At 43.9% G+C, this 20,061-nt stretch overlaps 1 protein-coding gene across 1 annotated transcript in view; it reads right to left on the minus strand.

Moving 5' to 3' along the window:
- LOC120883241 (multidrug resistance-associated protein 4-like) overlaps positions 1 to 20,061 on the minus strand; it is a 181,019-nt gene that overhangs the window by 137,019 nt on the left and 23,939 nt on the right. The window contains exons 8-11 of the mRNA XM_040267270.1: positions 16,317 to 16,406; positions 12,760 to 12,951; positions 3,162 to 3,256; positions 2,854 to 2,940 (exon numbers count right to left, since the gene is read on the minus strand). Of these exons, the coding sequence (XP_040123204.1) occupies positions 2,854 to 2,940; positions 3,162 to 3,256; positions 12,760 to 12,951; positions 16,317 to 16,406 (464 nt within the window). The remainder of the gene's footprint in view (positions 1 to 2,853; positions 2,941 to 3,161; positions 3,257 to 12,759; positions 12,952 to 16,316; positions 16,407 to 20,061) is intronic.

Consider the following 20,061-nt stretch of genomic DNA (forward strand, 5'->3'; position numbering starts at 1 on the left):
TTATGAGAGCCAGAATGAAGAGACGATCCCGTCCCATGATATAGGACCGGGGGATTGGGTTTGGGTCAAGAGACATCAGTCAAAGACCTTGGAACCAAGATGGAAGGGCCCTTATGTTGTTCTCCTTACCACCCCTACTGCCCTCAAGGTGGACAGAATTGGACCCTGGATACACTGCAGCCACACACGGCGGGCCACCCCCGAAGAACAAGAGAGGGCCCAAAGAGAATGGAAGCCGATACTGCATCCCTCCAATCCCTTAAAACTGAAACTCGCCCGGCAGCAGGTCTCAGATGGATCAACCTGACTCTTCTGATAATAGCCACCTTCCTGGACCCCGGGACAGTCAACGCTAACCCTCATCAACCAATGAACCTGACTTGGATGATTCTGAGCACAACTACGGGAGAAGTAATTAACTCCACCTCGGCCATTCATCCCCAAAACACCTGGTGGCCAGACTTGGAGTTCGACCTCTGTCTTTTGGCCGCAGGATCATGGGACATCGGCGACTGGGAGGTAAAGACGCCCAGCAAGCCTGAATGTGGGGCTGGCATTAATAGGTGTAATACTCGACCCCCCACTAACTCAGGGCCTGGGTGCAGCCACTTCATCCAACGGGCAAGCTTGCGGAAAACACCCTTCTATGTGTGCCCCGGAGGGAGACGGGACCGGGTGACCATCAATAAATGCAGGGCAGGCTAATGAGTTTTATTGCACCAGCTGGGGATGTGAATCAATGGGGACAGTCCATTGGGAGCCCCCTACTAGTGGGGACTTGATTACCTTGGGTCACGTTCCAGGGCCCGTTGGGCTAACTGGGGGACATAGAAAGGGGTCCCTCATAACTGGGCCTTGTATGAATTTTCTTTACAACCCAGTAAGGCTCAAATTCTCAACTGAAGGGAAGAGGTCCCCTGGTTGGAAAGCCGGACAATCTTGGGGCCTACGGTTATATCAGTCAGGATATAACAGTGGGTTGCTGTTCACTGTCAGGTTGAAAGTAGGACCCATACAGATCGGTCCAACTCGGGGCATAGGGCCCAATTCAATCCTAATGCCACGAGAGCCTACCCACGCCCCCATTTGGCCTGCACACACCCCCGCCCGAGAACCCACCCAAACGCCTCCCAGGCCCTACATTACTAACACAAGCAACTCCCCTCCAGTTAGCCATGCGGGACTTAGCATTAAAGATGAGCAGGACCCATTATTTAATATGATAATCAGCTCCTATCGGGTTCTAAATTCCACATGCCCGGATCTGACTAGCAGTTGCTGGTTATGTTATGACATCAAACCCCCCTATTATGAAGGTATAGCTGTCCCAGGAAGTTACAGTCCAACCCAAAACCACACAGCTTGCCGATGGCAGCAGAAAGGAAACGCCAGATTAACCCTCCAACAAGTAACCGGGCGGGGCCTTTGCATAGGAAATGTCCCCCAGACCTATCAACACCTCTGCAAGTCTATAAATTCCACAGTGATAAACAGGTACCTGGTGCCTCCCCAGAACAATTGGTGGGCCTGCTCCACAGGTTTAGCCCCTTGTGTTCACAGGCAGGTGTTAAATAATTCCAAAGGTTTCTGTGTATTGGTACTATTAGTCCCCCGACTGTTCTCACTCCAATAATAAAATCCTCCTGAAACTAGAAGCTTCACACCGGTCTAAGAGAGAGCCAGTCTCAGCCTTAACCCTCACAGTCCTACTAGGGTTAGAGGCAGCTGGGGCCGGAACTGAGATATCTTCTTTAATAATGCAGAATCAACACTATTCTAGGCTAAGAGCAGCCATTGATCTTGATATCAAAAGATTAGAAAGCTCAATCAGCCACCTTGAAAAGTCCCTTACTTCACTATCAGAAGTGGTTTTGCAGAACAGGAGGGGCCTAGATTTGATCTTCCTGCAACAAGGAGGATTATGTGCGGCCTTAGGAGAAGAATGTTGCTTCTATACAGACCACACTGGGGTGGTAAGAGAGTCTATGGCAAAAGTGAGAGAAGGATTAGCACTGCGCAGGAGAGAGCGAGAAGCCCAACAGGGATGGTTTGAGTTGAGGTTCCATCAGTCTCCTTGGCTAACAACACTAATTTCTACCTTGCTCGGACCGCTCATTATACTCCTACTCATTCTCACCTTCGGCCCATGTATTTTAAACAGATTAATAACCTTTGTAAGAGAACGTGTCAGTACAGTTCACGTAATGGTATTAAGACAACAATACCAGGCAGTGAATGGAGAGGAGGATTCCTCTCCATGATCAAAGGACAAGGGAGGAATGTTGAGGCCTGATAGAGGACATGACTAAAATAGGCTGGAGCAAGCATCCCGGAAACAGCCCGGGTGGGATCAAAATTTATTACCCCCGATGGGAGGACTCAGCCTGTCAGCATGCTCCCAGTAGCCTGGTCTGTGCCAATCGGGACGAGGATAGATATCTCCTAAGAAAGCCCGTGCGCGTGAAAATCTAGCCAGTTAATAGATGCATAGAAACCCTTGTAACCAATCCAACCTTGCCAATTCCCTGTCTTTGTCCTAAACTTATAAATACTACTGTAATATAGAGCTCGGGGCTCTGGCTTTATTCCACTGTGTTGGATGCAGCCAGGGTCCTGGCTCGAGCTAGCAATAAATTCCCTTTTTGCCATTGCATTGCTGTGGATGTCTTGTTCTCTCAGTTCTGCGGATTGGGACCTTGGGCAAAACAATGGATCTTCTGTAGAGGGAAGGGAGGGACACCAAGGCAGAGTGAGCTGTGTCTCCTGAAGCACAAAGGCTTTCCTGAGCTCTCTTCCCTGGTCTCTACAGGCTTCCTGGAAAGCAGAGATGATAGAAAACAGGAGCAAACTCACTGTTCAAACAAGTGCCTGCTGACTCCTGCATCTACTGCGCTGAGCGGATCATCCAGGAGGTAGATGTCTGCATCCTGATACACGGCTCTAGAAAATATAGAGAGACGTCAGGAGAGGGCACTTCATACTCCCGGGTCTCATCTCTGAGTCATGATGGTGTTCAACAACTCCAGATTCCTCCTACAAGCTCAGGGAAAGGGCCAAGACCCTGCTTCACCCAGGCGCACCCGGTGAGTGGGGTCTGCATGCTCACTTCCACTAGGAGCCGTGGAGGAGGAGGGGCGGATGGCAACTGAAGCCCCATTTACCTGGCGAGGCTGACCCGGGCTTTCTGTCCTTCACTCAGCGGGGTTCCTCCATCTCCTGTCACAGTTAGATCTCTTTCCCTCAAATTCTGCAAATCCTGTGTGGAGACAGAAAAGGGAAAAATGAAAAAGATTTAAAATGTGTTCTCCTCCTGCCACCCTAACCTTTTAGCATCGGTTCTTCATACAAAGTATTTAATCAGCAGCAATGGGTTTATTTCATAGTGACTAAACTGTAACAAGGAAAACTAAAAAACCTCTCAGGGCTTTTCATTTGTTTTCATTCTATGTTTTTTCAAAGCATTTATGCATTTAACCATTTCAACAGGTATTTATTGAGGATTGACTATACATGAGGCATTGTTCTGAGAACAGCGAATTCAGCCATGAAGAAACAGAACCCCTAGAATTCCTCTCCACGGTGGGAGATGGACAATATGGAAAATAACCCTGAGGGCAAGTACTGAGGATGTGAAGGAAAAGGAAGCTGCTCATGGGGATGGAGAGTGAAGGAGGGAAGTGAGTCCACACTGGGGTGTGAGGGCTCTTCTCAGAGGGGTGTGAGCAGATCTGGGTGGGGGGAGGGGCAGGGGCTCAGGCAGACCTGGAGAGGCTGCTCCTCACAGAGGGAGGGGCGAGTGCAGGGGCCACGGGGAGATGCCCAAGGGGCTCAGGACAAGGAGGCAGGAGAGCAGAGTAAGAATGAGGGGAGTGAGGGCAGAGACAGAGCAGGAGCCTGCTGTCACTGCCAGGAAAGCGGGGAGGGGAAGGGGGGAGGGACCTGGTCTGAAGTTTTTAAGGAATCACTTCTGTGCTTTGCAATAAATAGACAGTAAGATTGTTTTTATTATTTTTTTTTTGGCGGGGGCGGGGATGATGAGGGCAGATACAAGTGAGGAGGCTACTAGAATAATTTAGGGAGCAGTGGAAATGGAGAGACAGGGTCACATTCCAGACATACTTGGAAGGTGGAGTCTGTAAAACCTGCTGACAGGACGGGTGTGGATTGTAAAAGAAGAGGACTGTGATGTTTGGGGTGAGGAAGGGGAAGGACAGGGTCACCATTTACTGAGTTGCAGAAGATGGTGGAGGCAGATCTAGGAGACTTCTCTTGTGGACAAGTAGAAATGACCTCTCAGTGATATCACTGTGCAGCTGGACATGCAAGTGTGAAGGTCTATGCTAGAGACACAGGTGTGAGAGCTAGTGGTCTAGGCTGGTGAAGGCACAGGACTTGTTTTATCTTAAATTGACAGTTTTGCTGATCTTGGTCTCCACTTCTCATTTTCAGAGAAGGGATGAAACCTGACCCGAGTCTTCACAGTGATACTTAACGCAAGTCCTAGTGTGACAGATGAGATCTGTACAAGAAATGGGAACAGAAAGAGCAGGCTGGGCAGGAAAACTAAAAGGAAAGAAACAACGTGCTGAGGGACACCAAGCAGATCATTTGCACTAAGTAGATCCTTGCCCGTGGAAGCAGGAAATACTCAAAGTTAAGAAGGATATGAAGTTTTCACTTGAGGATCTGAGAATCCATCATAAGTTATATTTGAGTGTTATTTAAGAAGTAGACAAATCAGTCTATTTCCCCCAGAGTATCTGGGGAAATTTTTTTTAAATGTCAAGAAAACCCCCAAAATGACCAGGTAACAATCAGGTTTAAGTTACACAGTTATTACATGAGAAATCTTTACTTCAAATTATCTATTAAACCCCTCAGGCATCACCCTAAGATACACAGCAGTACCTTTCTGTGGATGATGCCCTCACTTCTGTCTCTACTTTAGAAATTTGGGGAGAAAGCAAGTAGCATGCTGGGGTCTCCATGATAAACAAGTCCTCTGATCTCCCTAAGTCTCATTTTCCTCTTCTACATAATGTGCTGCAGAAACTAGAATCACTAAATTCAAGGATGCTGTGAGAATCTAAGGAAGTATATGAACAAGCTCCATAAATGGAAAAAGGACATGAATTGATTATAACTTGCTATTGGTGACTGATGTCTATTTTCTCTTCAAACCAACAGTGGGACTCCATGCACAGTGTGGATCACAATATGCAAAGCACACGACCACAAGAAGAGACTATCTCCATCATAAGCCTCCCTGACAGCCACAAAGACATACAGACACACACAGGTTTCCTGCTCACTCAAAGCTTAACTTGGGTGCATCCAATGAAGGGCAGCAATTGCTCTGTTGTGAAAATTCATCATTTCACCTTCTCTCTTTCTAGAGCTCAGAAATTAATACCATCTCTTACTGTGATTTTCATGAACAACAATGAACCATTTTAAGATAGGTTCCAAGCCTTATACATACATACACACACACACAAACACACACACACACACACACACACACGAGTTACTTGGCCTCCATTTCACTGATGTCAATCCTTGCAAACTGTTCCATTTAGCTTTTATGCTTTCATTTTACATTTTGGTTTCTTTCTCAAAATAGTAACATGTTATAGCACAAAAATATTAACCACACTCTAGAAAAAGCAGCTAAATTCACTCTTTCAGTGAGTACATTAGGGGACAGAAACAGGCTCTCTTCAACTGTGGTGGTAGAACTTCAAGTGTGTTGGTGACTCTGAAATCATCCATGCATGAGCCCCAGATGGGCAAACCACCTCAGAGGACTTGAAGTAAAATCCAAGGTAGACTAATTTCCTAGTCACCATTTTCTGATTAAATTAGAGGGAAAAGCCTGACTTAAATTAGAGGGAAAAGCCTGAGCATATATTACAATTCCTCCCACTGACAGGAAGGTGTTTTGACTCACGTTTTTTTCCTCTAAGTTAAATTTCACCAATTTTCACTGAAGAGTAGACACAGACATGAGAGGCAGCCTAGGAAACGGTGACACTGGTTTGATGCCACCGTCCAGAAGCACACCCAGGGCCCTTCAGCGACAGTGGAGACTCACAGTGGAAACACTGTTTTGTAGAAAGCTTTCACTTTCATGTCAGGTTCAAAGGATTTGCTAACAAAATAAGCCACTCGTTACATACAAATAAATAGTACCTATATTTATTATATAATTATCTGGCTTACTTTCAATATACTAACATTAAAAGAAAAGAGAAATAGAAACAGCAGAGGATACATCATCAAATTGGGTTCTGACCAACATGCAGACTCAATCAGCGCTGAAGTCCCATGACACAGCACATCTGGGGTCTCAATTTGTTACTGAATCCAACCTCGCTCTGCTCACCACACAACAGGCCAATGAGATGAGGGGTGGAAGCCAGGAAGAAGAGAATTTACTGGGGGAGCCTGCTGACCGGGAAGATGCCAAGCTAGCATCTCAACATAACCATCTTATCGGGATTTAGATGCCAGGTTCTTTTATGGGTCAAAGCTGCGGAGGTGAGGAAGCAAAGTAAAAAGGCCATTAATCTTGCAAATCTCCTAGAATGGCAAGACTCAGGCAGGGGATGTGTTAATTTCCTCCTTTCTGCCATTTACAAGTGGTCAGGATTCTGAACAAAGGCGCTTTAGTTTAACAGGCAGAGCAGCAGGATTCTCTGAGGTAAGACATTCAGTATGATTAAAATAACAAAAGCAACAAAAAACAAGTCAAATAAATGGGCTTCTTCTCTAAAACGAATTGGGAAAAGGAGCCAGGTAGCACATTCACTCTGTGGGTGAGGTTTCAAAAATTGCAGTTCAGTTGTTGCTCAGTTGCTTTGCGACCCAATGGACACAGCGCATCAGGCTTCCCACTCCTTCACTATCTCCTGCAGTTTGCTCAAACTCATGTCCATTGAGTCGATGATGCCATCCAACCATCTCATCCTCTGTCAGCCCCTTCTTCTCCTGCCCTCAATTTCTCCCAGCATCAGGGTCTTTTCTAATGAGTCGGCTCTTCACATCAGGTAGCCAAAGTATTGAGGTTTCAGCTTCAGCATCAGTTCTTCCAATGAATATTTACAGTTGATTTCCTTTCGGATTGACTGGTTTGATCTCCTTGCAGTCCAAGGGACTCTCAAGGGTCTTCTCCAGCATCACAGTTCAAAAGTATCAACTGAACAACAACAACAAACACCGTGGAGAAGCCTGTAGTAATGGTTAATGAGGGCCAGACGTGAGGCCCTGGTGAAAGAAGGCTGTACTTTGGACTCAAACGGGGGAGGCCCTGTCTTTTTTCAGTTTTTTTTTCCATTTGAAATTGCCCCTCTTCTAATGGCCTGCTAATATCCTGCCCATCTTTCCAGGCTCAGCCCAAATATACTCTCCCATGAAACCATCCTGGATTTATCTCTCTTCTTGTTGGGTTCCTAAGGCTCTGTTTATATCTCTTGTGAAGGACCTGTCTTATCCTGCTCCATCATTTATTCACATGCAGACAGCTTTTCTCAGCTCCTGGGGGATAAGATCTGTGCACCAAGCACTGTGCTGGACCATAATACTGATTATCTCTAAGCCTCACAACAAGTTGCATGTTGAGGCCTGATAGAGGACATGACTAAAATAGGCTGGAGCAAGCATCCCAGAAACAGCTGAGACACTGCCCGGGTGGGATCAAAATTTATTACCCCCGACAGGAGGACTCAGCCTGTCAGCATGCTCCCAGTAGCCTGGTCTGTGCCAATCGGGACGAAGATAGATATCTCCTAAGAAAACCCACGTGCGTGAAAATCTAGCCAATTAATAGATGCAAAGAAACCCTTGTAACCAATCCAACCTTGCCAATTCCCTGTCTTTGTCCTAAACTTATAAATACTACTGTAATATAGAGCTCGGGGCTCTGGCTTTATTCCACTGTGTTGGATGCAGCCAGGGTCCTGGCTCGAGCTAGCAATAAATTCCCTTTTTGCGTTTGCATTGCTGTGGATGTCTTGTTCTCTCAGTTCTGGGGATTGGGACCTTGGGCAAAACACTGCACAGGAAGTACTGGCCCCATTTCACAGATGAGGAAACTGAGATTAAGTGAGGTCACATTCCTGGTATGAGGACTGTTATCTGTTAAACAGAAGAGCTGGACTCTGAACCAGCTCATGTCAGTTCAGAGCCTTTTGCTCTTTCACATCACACTGCCCAGGTTGTGACTAAAGAGTGTATTTGAAATGAAGACAACACTAACCTAATTCAAGACATGAAAGCCTCTATACCTAGACATACAAGCATCAATTAACTTATTATCCTATGATTTTCCAGGCAATCTGAAAAGAAAATGTTCATGTTAGGGGAAGCACACTGACTGAAACTGCCTACCCTGGCCAGGCACCACAGTAACCATTTGTATAAGGTCCTGGTAGGGAACATGGAACTAATAAGACACCACCAATTGGAAGAGTTCAGGAAAGGTCAAAAGGAGACACCACGTATCTGACCACCTCCCAGAATCCTTCTCACTGGCATCCATCTTGGCTGAATGAGGCGTGCACCACCAGGAAGGACTGTGAGTCAGAATGACTGACCAAAGGTAACCTGGAAACTAATCCCATCACTATAAAACCTGAGACTGAGCCACGTGGCAGAGCTGTTCTCCTGGGTTCCCTTACCCTACTGCTCTCCACCCGGGTGCCCTTTCCCAATAAAATGTCTTGCTTTGTCAGCACATGTATCTCCTCAGACAATTCATTTCTGAGTGTTAGACAAGAGCCCAGTTTTGGGCCCGGGAAGGGGTCCCCCTTCCTGCAACATGCATGCTGGCAGGAATGTGGTAAATATGAGATGAAAGTACAAGCTTATAGGCATCCAAGAGGGATTTGTATGGTCAAGTGATCTATGTGGGAAAATATCAAACTAGAATTTATCGGCTTGATACCTTTAACTGTGTAATACCTAAAAGTTTTTAAAAGCCTTAAAAACATTTTGTAGTAACATGTTTTTTGAAAAAAAAAAAAAAAAAACTCAAAAGTTTTTTAAAATGGTTAAAGATGACATGCAGACTAATGTTACATATACTCTTGCTTACGGTAACAGAATATGTTTACTGTTGATTTATGTAATATATGTACAGCACCTATATAAATTATCAGCTCAAATAATGAAAGTGACATATATCAAGAAGATACCTTCTTTCTTACAAGTCACATTTTATGGATGTGACTTTACCAAAAACTGGTTGAGCTTACAATTAGAGGCTAATTTATTTTCAAAATTATTCTAACATTTATAGAGTGCTTGTTGCTGCTGCTGCTGCTAAGTCGCTTCAGTTGTGTCTGACTCTGTGCAACCCCAGAGATGGCAGCCCACCAGGCTCCCCTGTCCCTGGGATTCTCCAGGCAAGAACACGGGAGTGGGTTGCCATTTCCTTCTCCAGTGCATGAAAGGAAAAGTTAAAGTGAAGTAGCTCAGTCATGTCCGACTCCTAGTGACCCCATGGACTGCAGCCTACCAGGCTTCTCCATCCATGGGATTTTCCAGGCAAGAGTACTGGAGTGGGATGCCATCGCCTTCTCCGAGAATGCTTGTTATGTCCCTAGCAATCAGGTGCTTTAAAATCACTATTGCATGTCATTCTCAAAACAACCTTATAGGATTGACAGTACTATTATCTCCATTTTACAAATGAAGAAACAGGCTTGTAAGGTTCAGACAATCAGCCAAAACCACACACCTAGAAAACAGAGAAACTGAGACTCAATCTCTGAGTCTTCTGACTCCTGGGCTTTGGAGTTGACATCATCAGCCTGAACTGATGTTGCCAATGGGATTACTTCATGTTTTATTAGAAGAATGTTTTCAACTGGATGAACTTAAACATTTACTTCAATTTGACCTAGTTTAATACATCTAGTTGTTATTGACATATGTATTCTAAGAAATGCTCTTTTCCAGTGCTTTTTTCTCTAGGATTTGGGGGATGTAGGAGGAGGAAGAACTTTGGGGAAAAAAATCTTGATTATATTTATATGGGTGTATGTGTGGATGGACAGATGTAGAGAAAAGGGTTAGAATAGTAAGGACAGCGACCATTTACTGAAACCCTGACGTGTCTGCATTCCACAGGCATGGCCTGTAGCCTTTACAATAAGCCCACTCCTCCTGCATTTAATAAGAAAGGAAACTGAGACAAACACCTGGAGATGTTGCCCAGGACTGCTTCTCTCCAAAGGCCAAGCCTTTTCTATTGCACATATAGTCTCTGTATCTACAGGGAAAAATACCTCCAGCACACCACTATTATGTGACCGCCTGATGCCCATCCACTAAGCCATAGATTCTAAAAGGAGAAGAGCAGAGGATCATTACTCGTTAGGTGGTTCCCGGTATCATAACGACCTTGTTGACCCCTGCTAATCAGAGGCAGAGATGACACTTCAGAGCAGCAGCAAAACTTCCTGGAAACTTTCTGACCCAATATCCTCTTGAAATGTCAGAGCCCAGGCAGGAAACAGAACATATCCAAAGTGACAGCAGGCAAGACTAAACCACAACTCATCTCTTCACTACTTCTCTGCCCTGGGCCTCCATTCCTGCCAAGGAGGGAATGGGCACGAGGGGCCTGCCTGCATGTCCTGACTATGCAGAGAACAGGAGAGTGGTCCATGTTTATAAACGTCACATCATGTACAGAAGAATCGCTGTGCAGCTCAGTCCTGCAGGGCCCCTTCCCACCAGAGTCTGTGCTGCACAGACTCCCAAGGATGGGTGAAGCCCCAGACACTGCCCATATTACTGGTCCTGTCACCCCATGTGGCTGCAGCAAAGCATTGGCCCCCGGGGAAACACTGAATATCAGCCACTGTCCAGCACCTGCTCTTTTGCAGAAATACTCAAATGTGGGGAGAAAGACAAGGCTGCGCTTCACCAGAAAGGCAAGGTCATAAAAGAAACACCCACACACTGGTCTAGGTCTCTGGAGTCTGATCTGGGCATCAGGAGGTTGACAGGATTAAGGTAAAGAGGAAACGCCTGAAATCTGTTTATTCCACACCCCACCTTCCAGGTTTATCCATCACCTGCTTTTTAAAAAGTTCTCTCTCCAAGCCTCAGTTTTACCAACTATAAAATGAAGATGGTAACACTGAAGATATTCATAAAGAATTAATAATTCATATACCCTCTTCTGGGTGGATGTCTGAGAAAGAGAAATGATTTGCATGTAGACTCTGAATAAATGGGAGCTATTGTCTCAATGCTTTATGTTTGCTTTCCCCTTCTTTTCTTACACAGTATGCTGCTGCTAAGTCGCTTCAGTCGTGTACGACTCTGGGCGACCCCATAGACAGCAGCCTGCCAGGTTCTGCCGTCCCTGGGATTCTCCAGGCAAGACACTGGAGTGGGTTGCCATTTCCTTCTCCAATGCATGAAAGTGAAAAGTGAAAGTGAAGTCACTCAGTATAGACACTATTTAATAAAAATCTTGCTGATTACTGCTAACGGGGCATCGGTTCTGCAAACACAATCTCCCATTAGCCAACCACAGACCAGGAGAAAGAAACAGAAGAGTGAGCAATTCTGTTTTGTCCACATCATCAAAAATTGATTTTCACCTGATAAAAATCTATGATGTTCAAGCATTACTCAAGCAAAATTACTGTTTCCTCAGAAAGCAGGTTTGGAGTCTCTACCACCACACCTTTGAAAGACAGTCCCAGCCTTTTCCTCACAGTATAAAAGATGTCCAGATCTGAACAGACCACAGGGGGAGCCCTTTAACACTATTGTTCATGGATTTTTATAACTCAAGAGAGTAAAATACTGTTTAATCTGTATTTATGTTTTTTTTTTTTTTTTTTTGCCAAATTACATTTTCCTATTAAGCTCAGTTTTGATCATTCATTTACTAACTTCATCTAAATCCCAAGGTAGAGTTAAATGTTTCTTCTTGCCATTTTCTGTGAAACTCAATGCAATTTCTGAAAACAATCTTTCCCCCAATGAAATGAGGCAGGATTAAGAAGAAATTTTAAAGCATTTTAAAATTTAAAGCATTCCATTTTCTTTAATAAATTACAAGTCAAAACCAAGCAGAGAGGGAAATCTGGAGACTGAGAGACTAAGGAGGCACTAACCAAGTACAGTGGGCAGAGCTCATGTGGAGTCTGATTCCATCAATGGTGAACAAGATGTCTTAGTGAGATGATTAGCAACGTGTAAACACCGATGAGAAAGTTGATGATATTCAGGAATTAGGGTAATTTTTCAGGTGAAATAATGTTGGTAATTTTTTTTCCAAAGGCTTTCCTATCTTAGACAAAAACAGAAGAAATGTTTACAGATGAACTGATCTGAGGTCTAGGATCTGCTTCAGAATAATAATGGGGGTGGGGTGGGGCTGGCAGAGATGCAGCAAGACTGGCCACCAGCTGATCCTGGTTGGAGCTGGGGGTGGGTACATGAGGGATCACTAGTGTGCTCTCTGTTTTTACAAATTTTTGTAACTGTCCATCAAAACAAAGAACCTAAAACTGAATGAAGCTTCACCAAATGAAATAAAGGCATTCTGTGATTATCACATCAGAATTAAAACAGCTGCATATACAACTGCATATTTACCCAGACCAGCTTAAAGCAACAGTCAAAGACCTTTCAAATTAAAATTAAAAAAAAGAACTTTCAATAAACCTTATAGCTTAAGCCAACACTATCATTTGAAATTTGAGTATATGCAGCTCAAAAGTCATTACTCACCTCTTCCAAAGCACAAGCCTTTATTACTTCTTCATATCGCTCTTCTTCGTATTTCTTCCCAAATAAAATGTTACTTCTCACAGTTCCTGGAAACACCCAGGGCTGCTGAGAAACATAGGCAATCCTTCCATGCACGCTGACCTTCCCCTGGCTCGGGGGCAGCTCCCCCAGCAGAGCACGTAACAGTGATGACTGAAACAGATAGCAACACACACATGTGAACAGGGAGCACTCAGGCCGGGACACCCATGCCGCACAGTCCCCACCCTGGTGCTCCATGAAGGATATCAGAACAGGATACAGTGCAGCTCCGAATAGTGAAGGAAAAAAATGGAAAAGAGCACTATTGGTCAATGTAAACTGAAGATGGATAAGGAATATAAATACCATAACAATCTACCCCGCCTGACTTTCTCCAAAGGAAGTGCTCTACTCAGCAAAGGCTAAGAATGTGTAAAATCCTTCACTAGCAGAGCAGACCAGCAGGATGTGTACTTTCTGTTCAGTTCAGTCACTCAGTCGTGTCCGATTCTTTGTGACCCCATGAACCATAGCACGCCAGGCCTCCCTGTCCATCACCAACTCCCGGAGTTCACCCAAACCCAAGTCCATCGAGCTGGTGATGCCATCCAACCATCTCATCCTCTGTCGTCCCCTTCTCCTCCTGCCCTCAATCTTTCCCAGCATCAGGGTGTTTTCAAATGAGTCAGCTCTTCGCATCAGGTGGCCAAAGTATTGGAGTTTCAGCTTCAACATCAGTCCTTCCAATGAACACCCAGGACTGATCTCCTTTAGGATGGACTGGTTGGATCTCCTTGCAGTCCAAGGGACTCTCAAGACTATTCTCCAACACCACAGTTCAAAGGCATCAATTCTTCAGCACTCAGCTTTCTTTATAGTCCAACTCTCACATCAAAGAGTTGACTCATTGGAAAAGACTCTGACACTGGGAGGGACTGGGGGCAGGAGGAGAAGGGGATGACAGAGGATGAGATGGCTGGATGGCATCACTGACTGGATGGACATGAGTCTAAGTGAACTCCGGGAGTTGGTGATGGACAGGGAGGCCTGGTGTGCTGCGATTCATGGGGTTACAAAGAGTCGGACACGACTGAGCGACTGAACTGAACTGAACTCACATCCATACATGACCACTGGAAAAACCATAGCCTTGACCAGATGGAACTTTGTTGGCAAAGTAATGTCTTTGCTTTTTATTATGTTATCTAGGTTGATCACAACTTTCCTTCCAAGGAGTAAGTCTTTTAATTTCATGGCTGCAGTCACCGCCTGCAGTGATTTTGGAGCCCCAAAAAATAAAGTCAGCCACTGTTTCCACTGTTTCCCCATCTATTTCCCATGAAGTGATGGGACCAGATGCCATGATATTAGTTTTCTGAATTTGAGCTTTAAGCCAACATTTTCACTCTCCTCTTTCACTTTCATCAAGAGGTGGGGTCATCTGTATATCTGAGGATATTGATATTTCTCCCAGCAATCTTGATTCCAGCTTGTGCTTCCTCCAGTCCAGCATTTCTCATGATGTATTCTGCATATAAGTTAAATAAGCAGGATGACAATATACAGCCTTGCCGTATTCCTTTTCCTATTTGGAACTGGTCTGTTGTTCCATGTCCAGTTCTAACTGTTGCTTCCTGACCTGCATATAGGTTTCTCAAGAGACAGGTAAGGTGGTCTGGTATTCCCATCTCTTGAAGAATTTTCCACAGTTTATTGTGATCCACACAGTTAAAGGCTTTGGCATAGCTTTTTCGATGATCCAGAGGATGTTGGCAATTTGATCTCTGGTTCTTCTGCCTTTTCTAAAACCAGCTTGAACATCTGGAAGTTCGTGGTTCACATATTGCTGAAGCCTGGCTTGGAGAATTTTAAGCATTACTTTACTAGCGTGTGAGATGAGTGCAATTGTGTGGTAGTTTGTGCAGTACTTTCTGTATCTGATGTTTAATGCGGTTGTTCCTGCATCTGGTTATCTGTTACTTGTTTTTAAAAAGGTATGTGGGGACTTCCCTGGTGGTCCAATGGTTAAGAATCCACCTTCCAGGATGTAGGGAAGGGATATTTAGGGAGTTTGGGATGGACATGTACACACTGCTATATTTAAAATGCATAACCAACAAGGACTTACTGTATAGCACATGGAACTCTACTCAATGCTTTGTGGCAGTCTGGATGGGAGGGGAGTTTGGCAGAGAATGGATACATGTATATATGTATGCTTGAAAGATACCCTTCACTGTTCACCTGAAACTATCACAACACTGTTAATTGGCTATATCCCAATACAAAATAAAAAGTTTAAAAAATACCCAGATTAAAAAAAAAAAAAAAAGAATCTGTTTTCCAATGCCAGGGTCTCTGCTTAGATACTTCATCAGGGAACTAAGATCCCACATGCCCCAGGGCAACTAGGCCAACACACAATTAGAGAGCCCATGTACTACAACTAAGACCCAATTCAACCAAATAAATAATTATTCTTTTTTAACTTAAAGCGATGTGTGAAGAATATATCCAAAGATTATTTATTAAGAGAACTCTGAGGTTGTTGTGGTCAAAGAGTTAAAGTCCATCATGCCTAGGGAGCTCAAATTCAGAGCTCTGTAACAACCTAGAGGAGTGCAAGGTGGGAGAGAGGTTCAAGAAGTAGGGGACATACATATACCTATGGCTGATTCATGTTGATGTGCGGCAGAAACTGACACAATATTGTAAAGCAATTATTGTCCAATTAAAAAATAAATAAATTTTAAAAACATAAATACATAAATTTTAAAAAGAAATATAAATAAATAAAATATTTTTAAAAGTCCATCAAAGAAGTAATCATCTCCCTCTCGTATACAAATCCCACATTTAGGTTTCTGTATTTTGTTGTGAAAAACACAGGAGACTAAGTGGACGTATACACATGTCCTTCAAATCTGTTCTAACACACAAAAGAGGCATGTCTATGTGCACACCATCAGAGCACTCACCACACTGCTCTGAAATAACCTGCCTGCATATCTGTCTCACCTCAGAATCTGGCTGCCTCTGAAAGGCAGAGGCGTCGGGGTCTGGCTCACATCTGTGTCTTTAGCTCTACCGCATGGCTGCATATTCACTTACATGTGCACTGACGGGACCAAGTAAAGCCACATGAGGAAATGCTCAGAGCTTCTGGCAAGAGCCTTCACCACCTCCAGACTTCCTGGAGGGGCCACTGTGACAAAAAGAGGTCCCCACTGTCTCCGTCTATCCTGAACAGCTGTCACATCAATAATTTCCTTCACTGAAACAGCCAAACTCTCCACAAGCAGTTCCCAACTGTGCAACGTGAAACATCAACAAGGAAAACATAGTGTGTGTTTATCCAGACTTATTTGGCCATGAAACCTTCTTGCAAAACTAACATTCTATGGAACACACCTAGAGAAACACTGTTCTAGACACACCCAATTCAAACCGTGTCATACTCAGCTCTGGGCTCCACTCTGAGAATTTAACAGGAGCTGCAGTGTTGCGTCAAACTGACAAAAGGCATCACAACTTACCTTTCCTGCTCCCACAGGTCCAACCACAGTCAACAGTTCACCCGGTCTGACAGTAAATGAAAGGCTTTTTAGGGTTGGTGATTCCGATTCCTGCAAATTAAAGTTTATAAAAACACACTCATCTCAACAAAGTAACACAAATTGCTTCAGAAAGTAGTTGAAAATAATAGTCACTGATATGCTAATATATCTTCCCTGGTGACTTCTCCTGTGGCTCAGCTGGTAAAGAATCTGCCTGCAATGTAGGAGACCTGGGTTGGGAAGATCCCCTAGAGAAGGGAAGAGCTACCCACTCCAGTATTCTAGCCTGGAGAATTCCATGGACTGTATAGTCCATAGGGGTTGCAAGAGTCAGACATGACTGAGTAACTTTCACTTTCATGCTAATATAGCCCACAATTTTTATCCTTCCTATTTTAAAATACTGTGTCCTGGAGGCCTTTTCATCCAATCCTATCTCTTTGGGGGTTTGAAGCAGCTATAATTGCCTTTAGGAAGATACCTTCTTTCACCAGATTTCCATACAGACACAGATTTAGACACCCACAGAATTTAAGTAGTAGAGGTGACAAGGTACCTGCCTCAAATGCAAACTGCATGATGCACACAAACTTATTAATATAATGTCCTTAGAATATTCAGGGGGAGGTTTTTAATCATTTATAAGTTTTCATCATGACCTTTGGCTTTTCCCGTCTATCTCATTAATCTTCACAGGTGGCAGCATAAGTACCTAGCATGCCTGGTCTTTCAATAAATAATTTGAAATCACTCCATTTTCATTTGATATAAAATAAACCTCAGTAATGCTCAGCAAGCAAAAGGGCGCTTCATATGAAGAAGTCACTCATGCTAAATTAACTCTTATAAGTAAAGCCAAAGACATATATACACATAATGGTTACATATGATTAAGTAAAAGTCTGGATAATCTTCAAATTGAATTTTTTTTCTGGAAAGAACTGAACTGATTAAAAAACGTTCACATACTACTATGCCTGGCCATAATCTGTATGATGACCACGGCTCAGGGCACCACCGTGGCCCTGAATGTAACTACACACCCAGCTTTACTGGCCACCACCATGAGAGCCCCAGTGCCGTGGCTCCTCAGGCTCACCTCTCCAGCACCAGAAATCTGGGAAAACCACAACAACTGTGTATCCTGTTTAGATGCTAAGGCTGCTAACACTACCTGCTTTTGTACTGAATGAAAGGTAAAAGCTACTGTTAAGATAATTCAACGTTAGTGACTGCCAGGTGGTAAACACAGCTGACACACCATAGCAACCACCATGAAAACTGCAGCACTGCTTTCCCCTCCTCAGCTCCCACTACAGCCATTCTCAGCTATAACTAACACCACTCTGTCTACAACTTCACATCCTGTGCCAAAGGCTGCCTTTGATGCAACTAAAAGTAACTTCTATGATGAACTATGAATGGAGATTCATGACATTGTTCAGGAGACAGGGAGCAAGACCATCAGTATGGAAAAGAAATACCAAAAAGCAAAATGGCTGTCTGAGGTGGCCTTACAAATAGCTGTGAAAGAAGAGAAGTGAAAACCAAGGAGAAAAGGAAAGATATTCCCACCTGAATGCAGACTTCCAAATAATAGCAAGGAGAGATAAGAAAGCCTTCCTCAGCGATCAATGCAAAGAACCAGAGGAAAACAACAGAATGGGAAAGACTAGATATCTCTTCAAGAAAATTAGAGATACCAAGAGAACATTTCATGCAAAGATGGGCTCGATAAAGGACAGAAATGGTATGGACCTAACAGAAGCAGAAGATATAAGAAGAGGTGGCAAGAATACACAGAGGAACTGTACCAAAAAATCTACATGACCCAGATAATCATGATGGTGTCACCTAGAGCCAGACATCCTGGAATTCGAAGCCAAGTGGGCCTTAGAAAGCATCACTATGAACAAAGCTAGTGGAGGTGATGGAATTCCAGTTGAGCTGTTTCAAATTCTAAAAGATGATGCTGCAAAAGTCCTGCACTCAATATGCCAGCAAATTTGGAAAACTCAGCAGGGGCCACAGGCCTGGAAAAGGTCAGTTTTCATTCCAGTGCCAAAGAATGGTCAAACTACCACACAACTGCACTCATCTCACATGCTAGTGAAGTAATGCTCAAAATTCTTCAAGCCAGGCTTCAGCAATTTGTGAACCGTGAACCTGATGTTCAAGCTTGTTTTAGAAAAGGCAGAGGAACCAGAAATCAAATTGACAACATCTGCTGGATCATCAAAAAAGCAAGAGAGTTCCAGAAAAACATCTATTTCTGCTTTCTTGACTATGCCAAAGCCTTTGACTGTGTGGATCACAATAAACTGTGGAAAATTCTGAAAGAGATGGGAATACCAGACCACCTGACCAGTCTCTTGAGAAACCTGTATGCAGGTCAGGAAGCAACAGTTCGAACTGGACATGGAACAACAGACTGGTTCCAAATAGGAAAAGGAGTACAAGGCTGTATATTGTCACCCTGCTTATTTAACTTATATGCAGAGTACATCATGAGAAATGCTGGGCTGGAAGAAGCACAAGCTGGAATCAAAATTGCCGAGAGAAATATCAATAACCTCAGATATGCAGATGACATCACCCTTATGGCAGAAAATGAAGAGGAACTAAAAAGCCTCTTGATGCAAATAAAAGAGGAGAGTAAAAAAGTTGGCTTAAAGCTCAACATTCCAAAAATGAAGATCATGGCATCTGGTCCCATCACTTCATGGGAAATAGACGGGGAATCAGTAGAAACAGTGTCAGCCTTTATTTTTTGCAGCTCCAAAATCACTGCAGATGGTGATGGCAGCCATGAAATTAAAAGACGCTTACTCCTTGGAAGGAAAGTTATGACCAACCTAGATAGCATATTCAAAAGCAGAGACCTTACTTTGCCAACAAAGGTCTGTCTAGTCAAGGCTATGGTTTTTCCAGTAGTCATGCATGGATGTGAGAGTTGGACTATAAAGAAAGCTGAGTGCTGAAGAATTGATGCCTTTGAACTGTGGTGTTGGAGAAGACTCTTGAGAGTCCGTTGGCCTGCAAGGAGATCCAACCAGTTCATCCTAAAAGAGATCAGTCCTGGGTGTTCTTTGGAAGCTCAAGCTGAAACTCCAGTACTTTGGCCACCTCATGTGAAGAGTTGACTCATTGGAAAAGACTGATGCTGGGAGGGATTGGGGGCAGGAGGAGAAAGGGACGACCGAGGATAAGATGGCTGGATGGCATCACCAACTTGATGGACATGAGTCTGAGTGAACTCCGGGAGTTGGTGATGACAGGGAGGCCTGGCGTGCTGCGATTCATGGGGTCGCAAAGAGTCAGACACGACTGAGCGACTGAACTGAACTGAACTGATAAGAGATAAGATTCAGTTGAAAATATATAGAATTCTCATTCCCCCAAAGTGGTAAAAAAAATAGCTGCAATAGCATAAATATCATTTACCTAGATAGGAATACCTTTGTGTTGCTTTGCTAAGTCACTTCAGGTGTGTCCGACTCTGTGACCCTATGGGCTGTAGCCCACCAGGCTCTTCTGTCCATGAGATTCTCCAGGCAAGAATCCTGGAGTGGGCTGCCATTTCCTTCTCCAAGGAAACCTTGCCACACATTAATGTTAACACGGAAGCTATTTTTGTGAAAATGTAGCTGATGAAGGCTCTCATTTCTGTAATTTTGAATACAGCTCTAGCAGAATCATAACATGCAATTAGATTTTACAAGAA

This window comes from Oryx dammah, unplaced genomic scaffold (genome assembly GCF_014754425.2).
Source record: "Oryx dammah isolate SB20612 unplaced genomic scaffold, SCBI_Odam_1.1 HiC_scaffold_24, whole genome shotgun sequence".
Lineage (NCBI taxonomy): Eukaryota > Metazoa > Chordata > Mammalia > Artiodactyla > Bovidae > Oryx > Oryx dammah.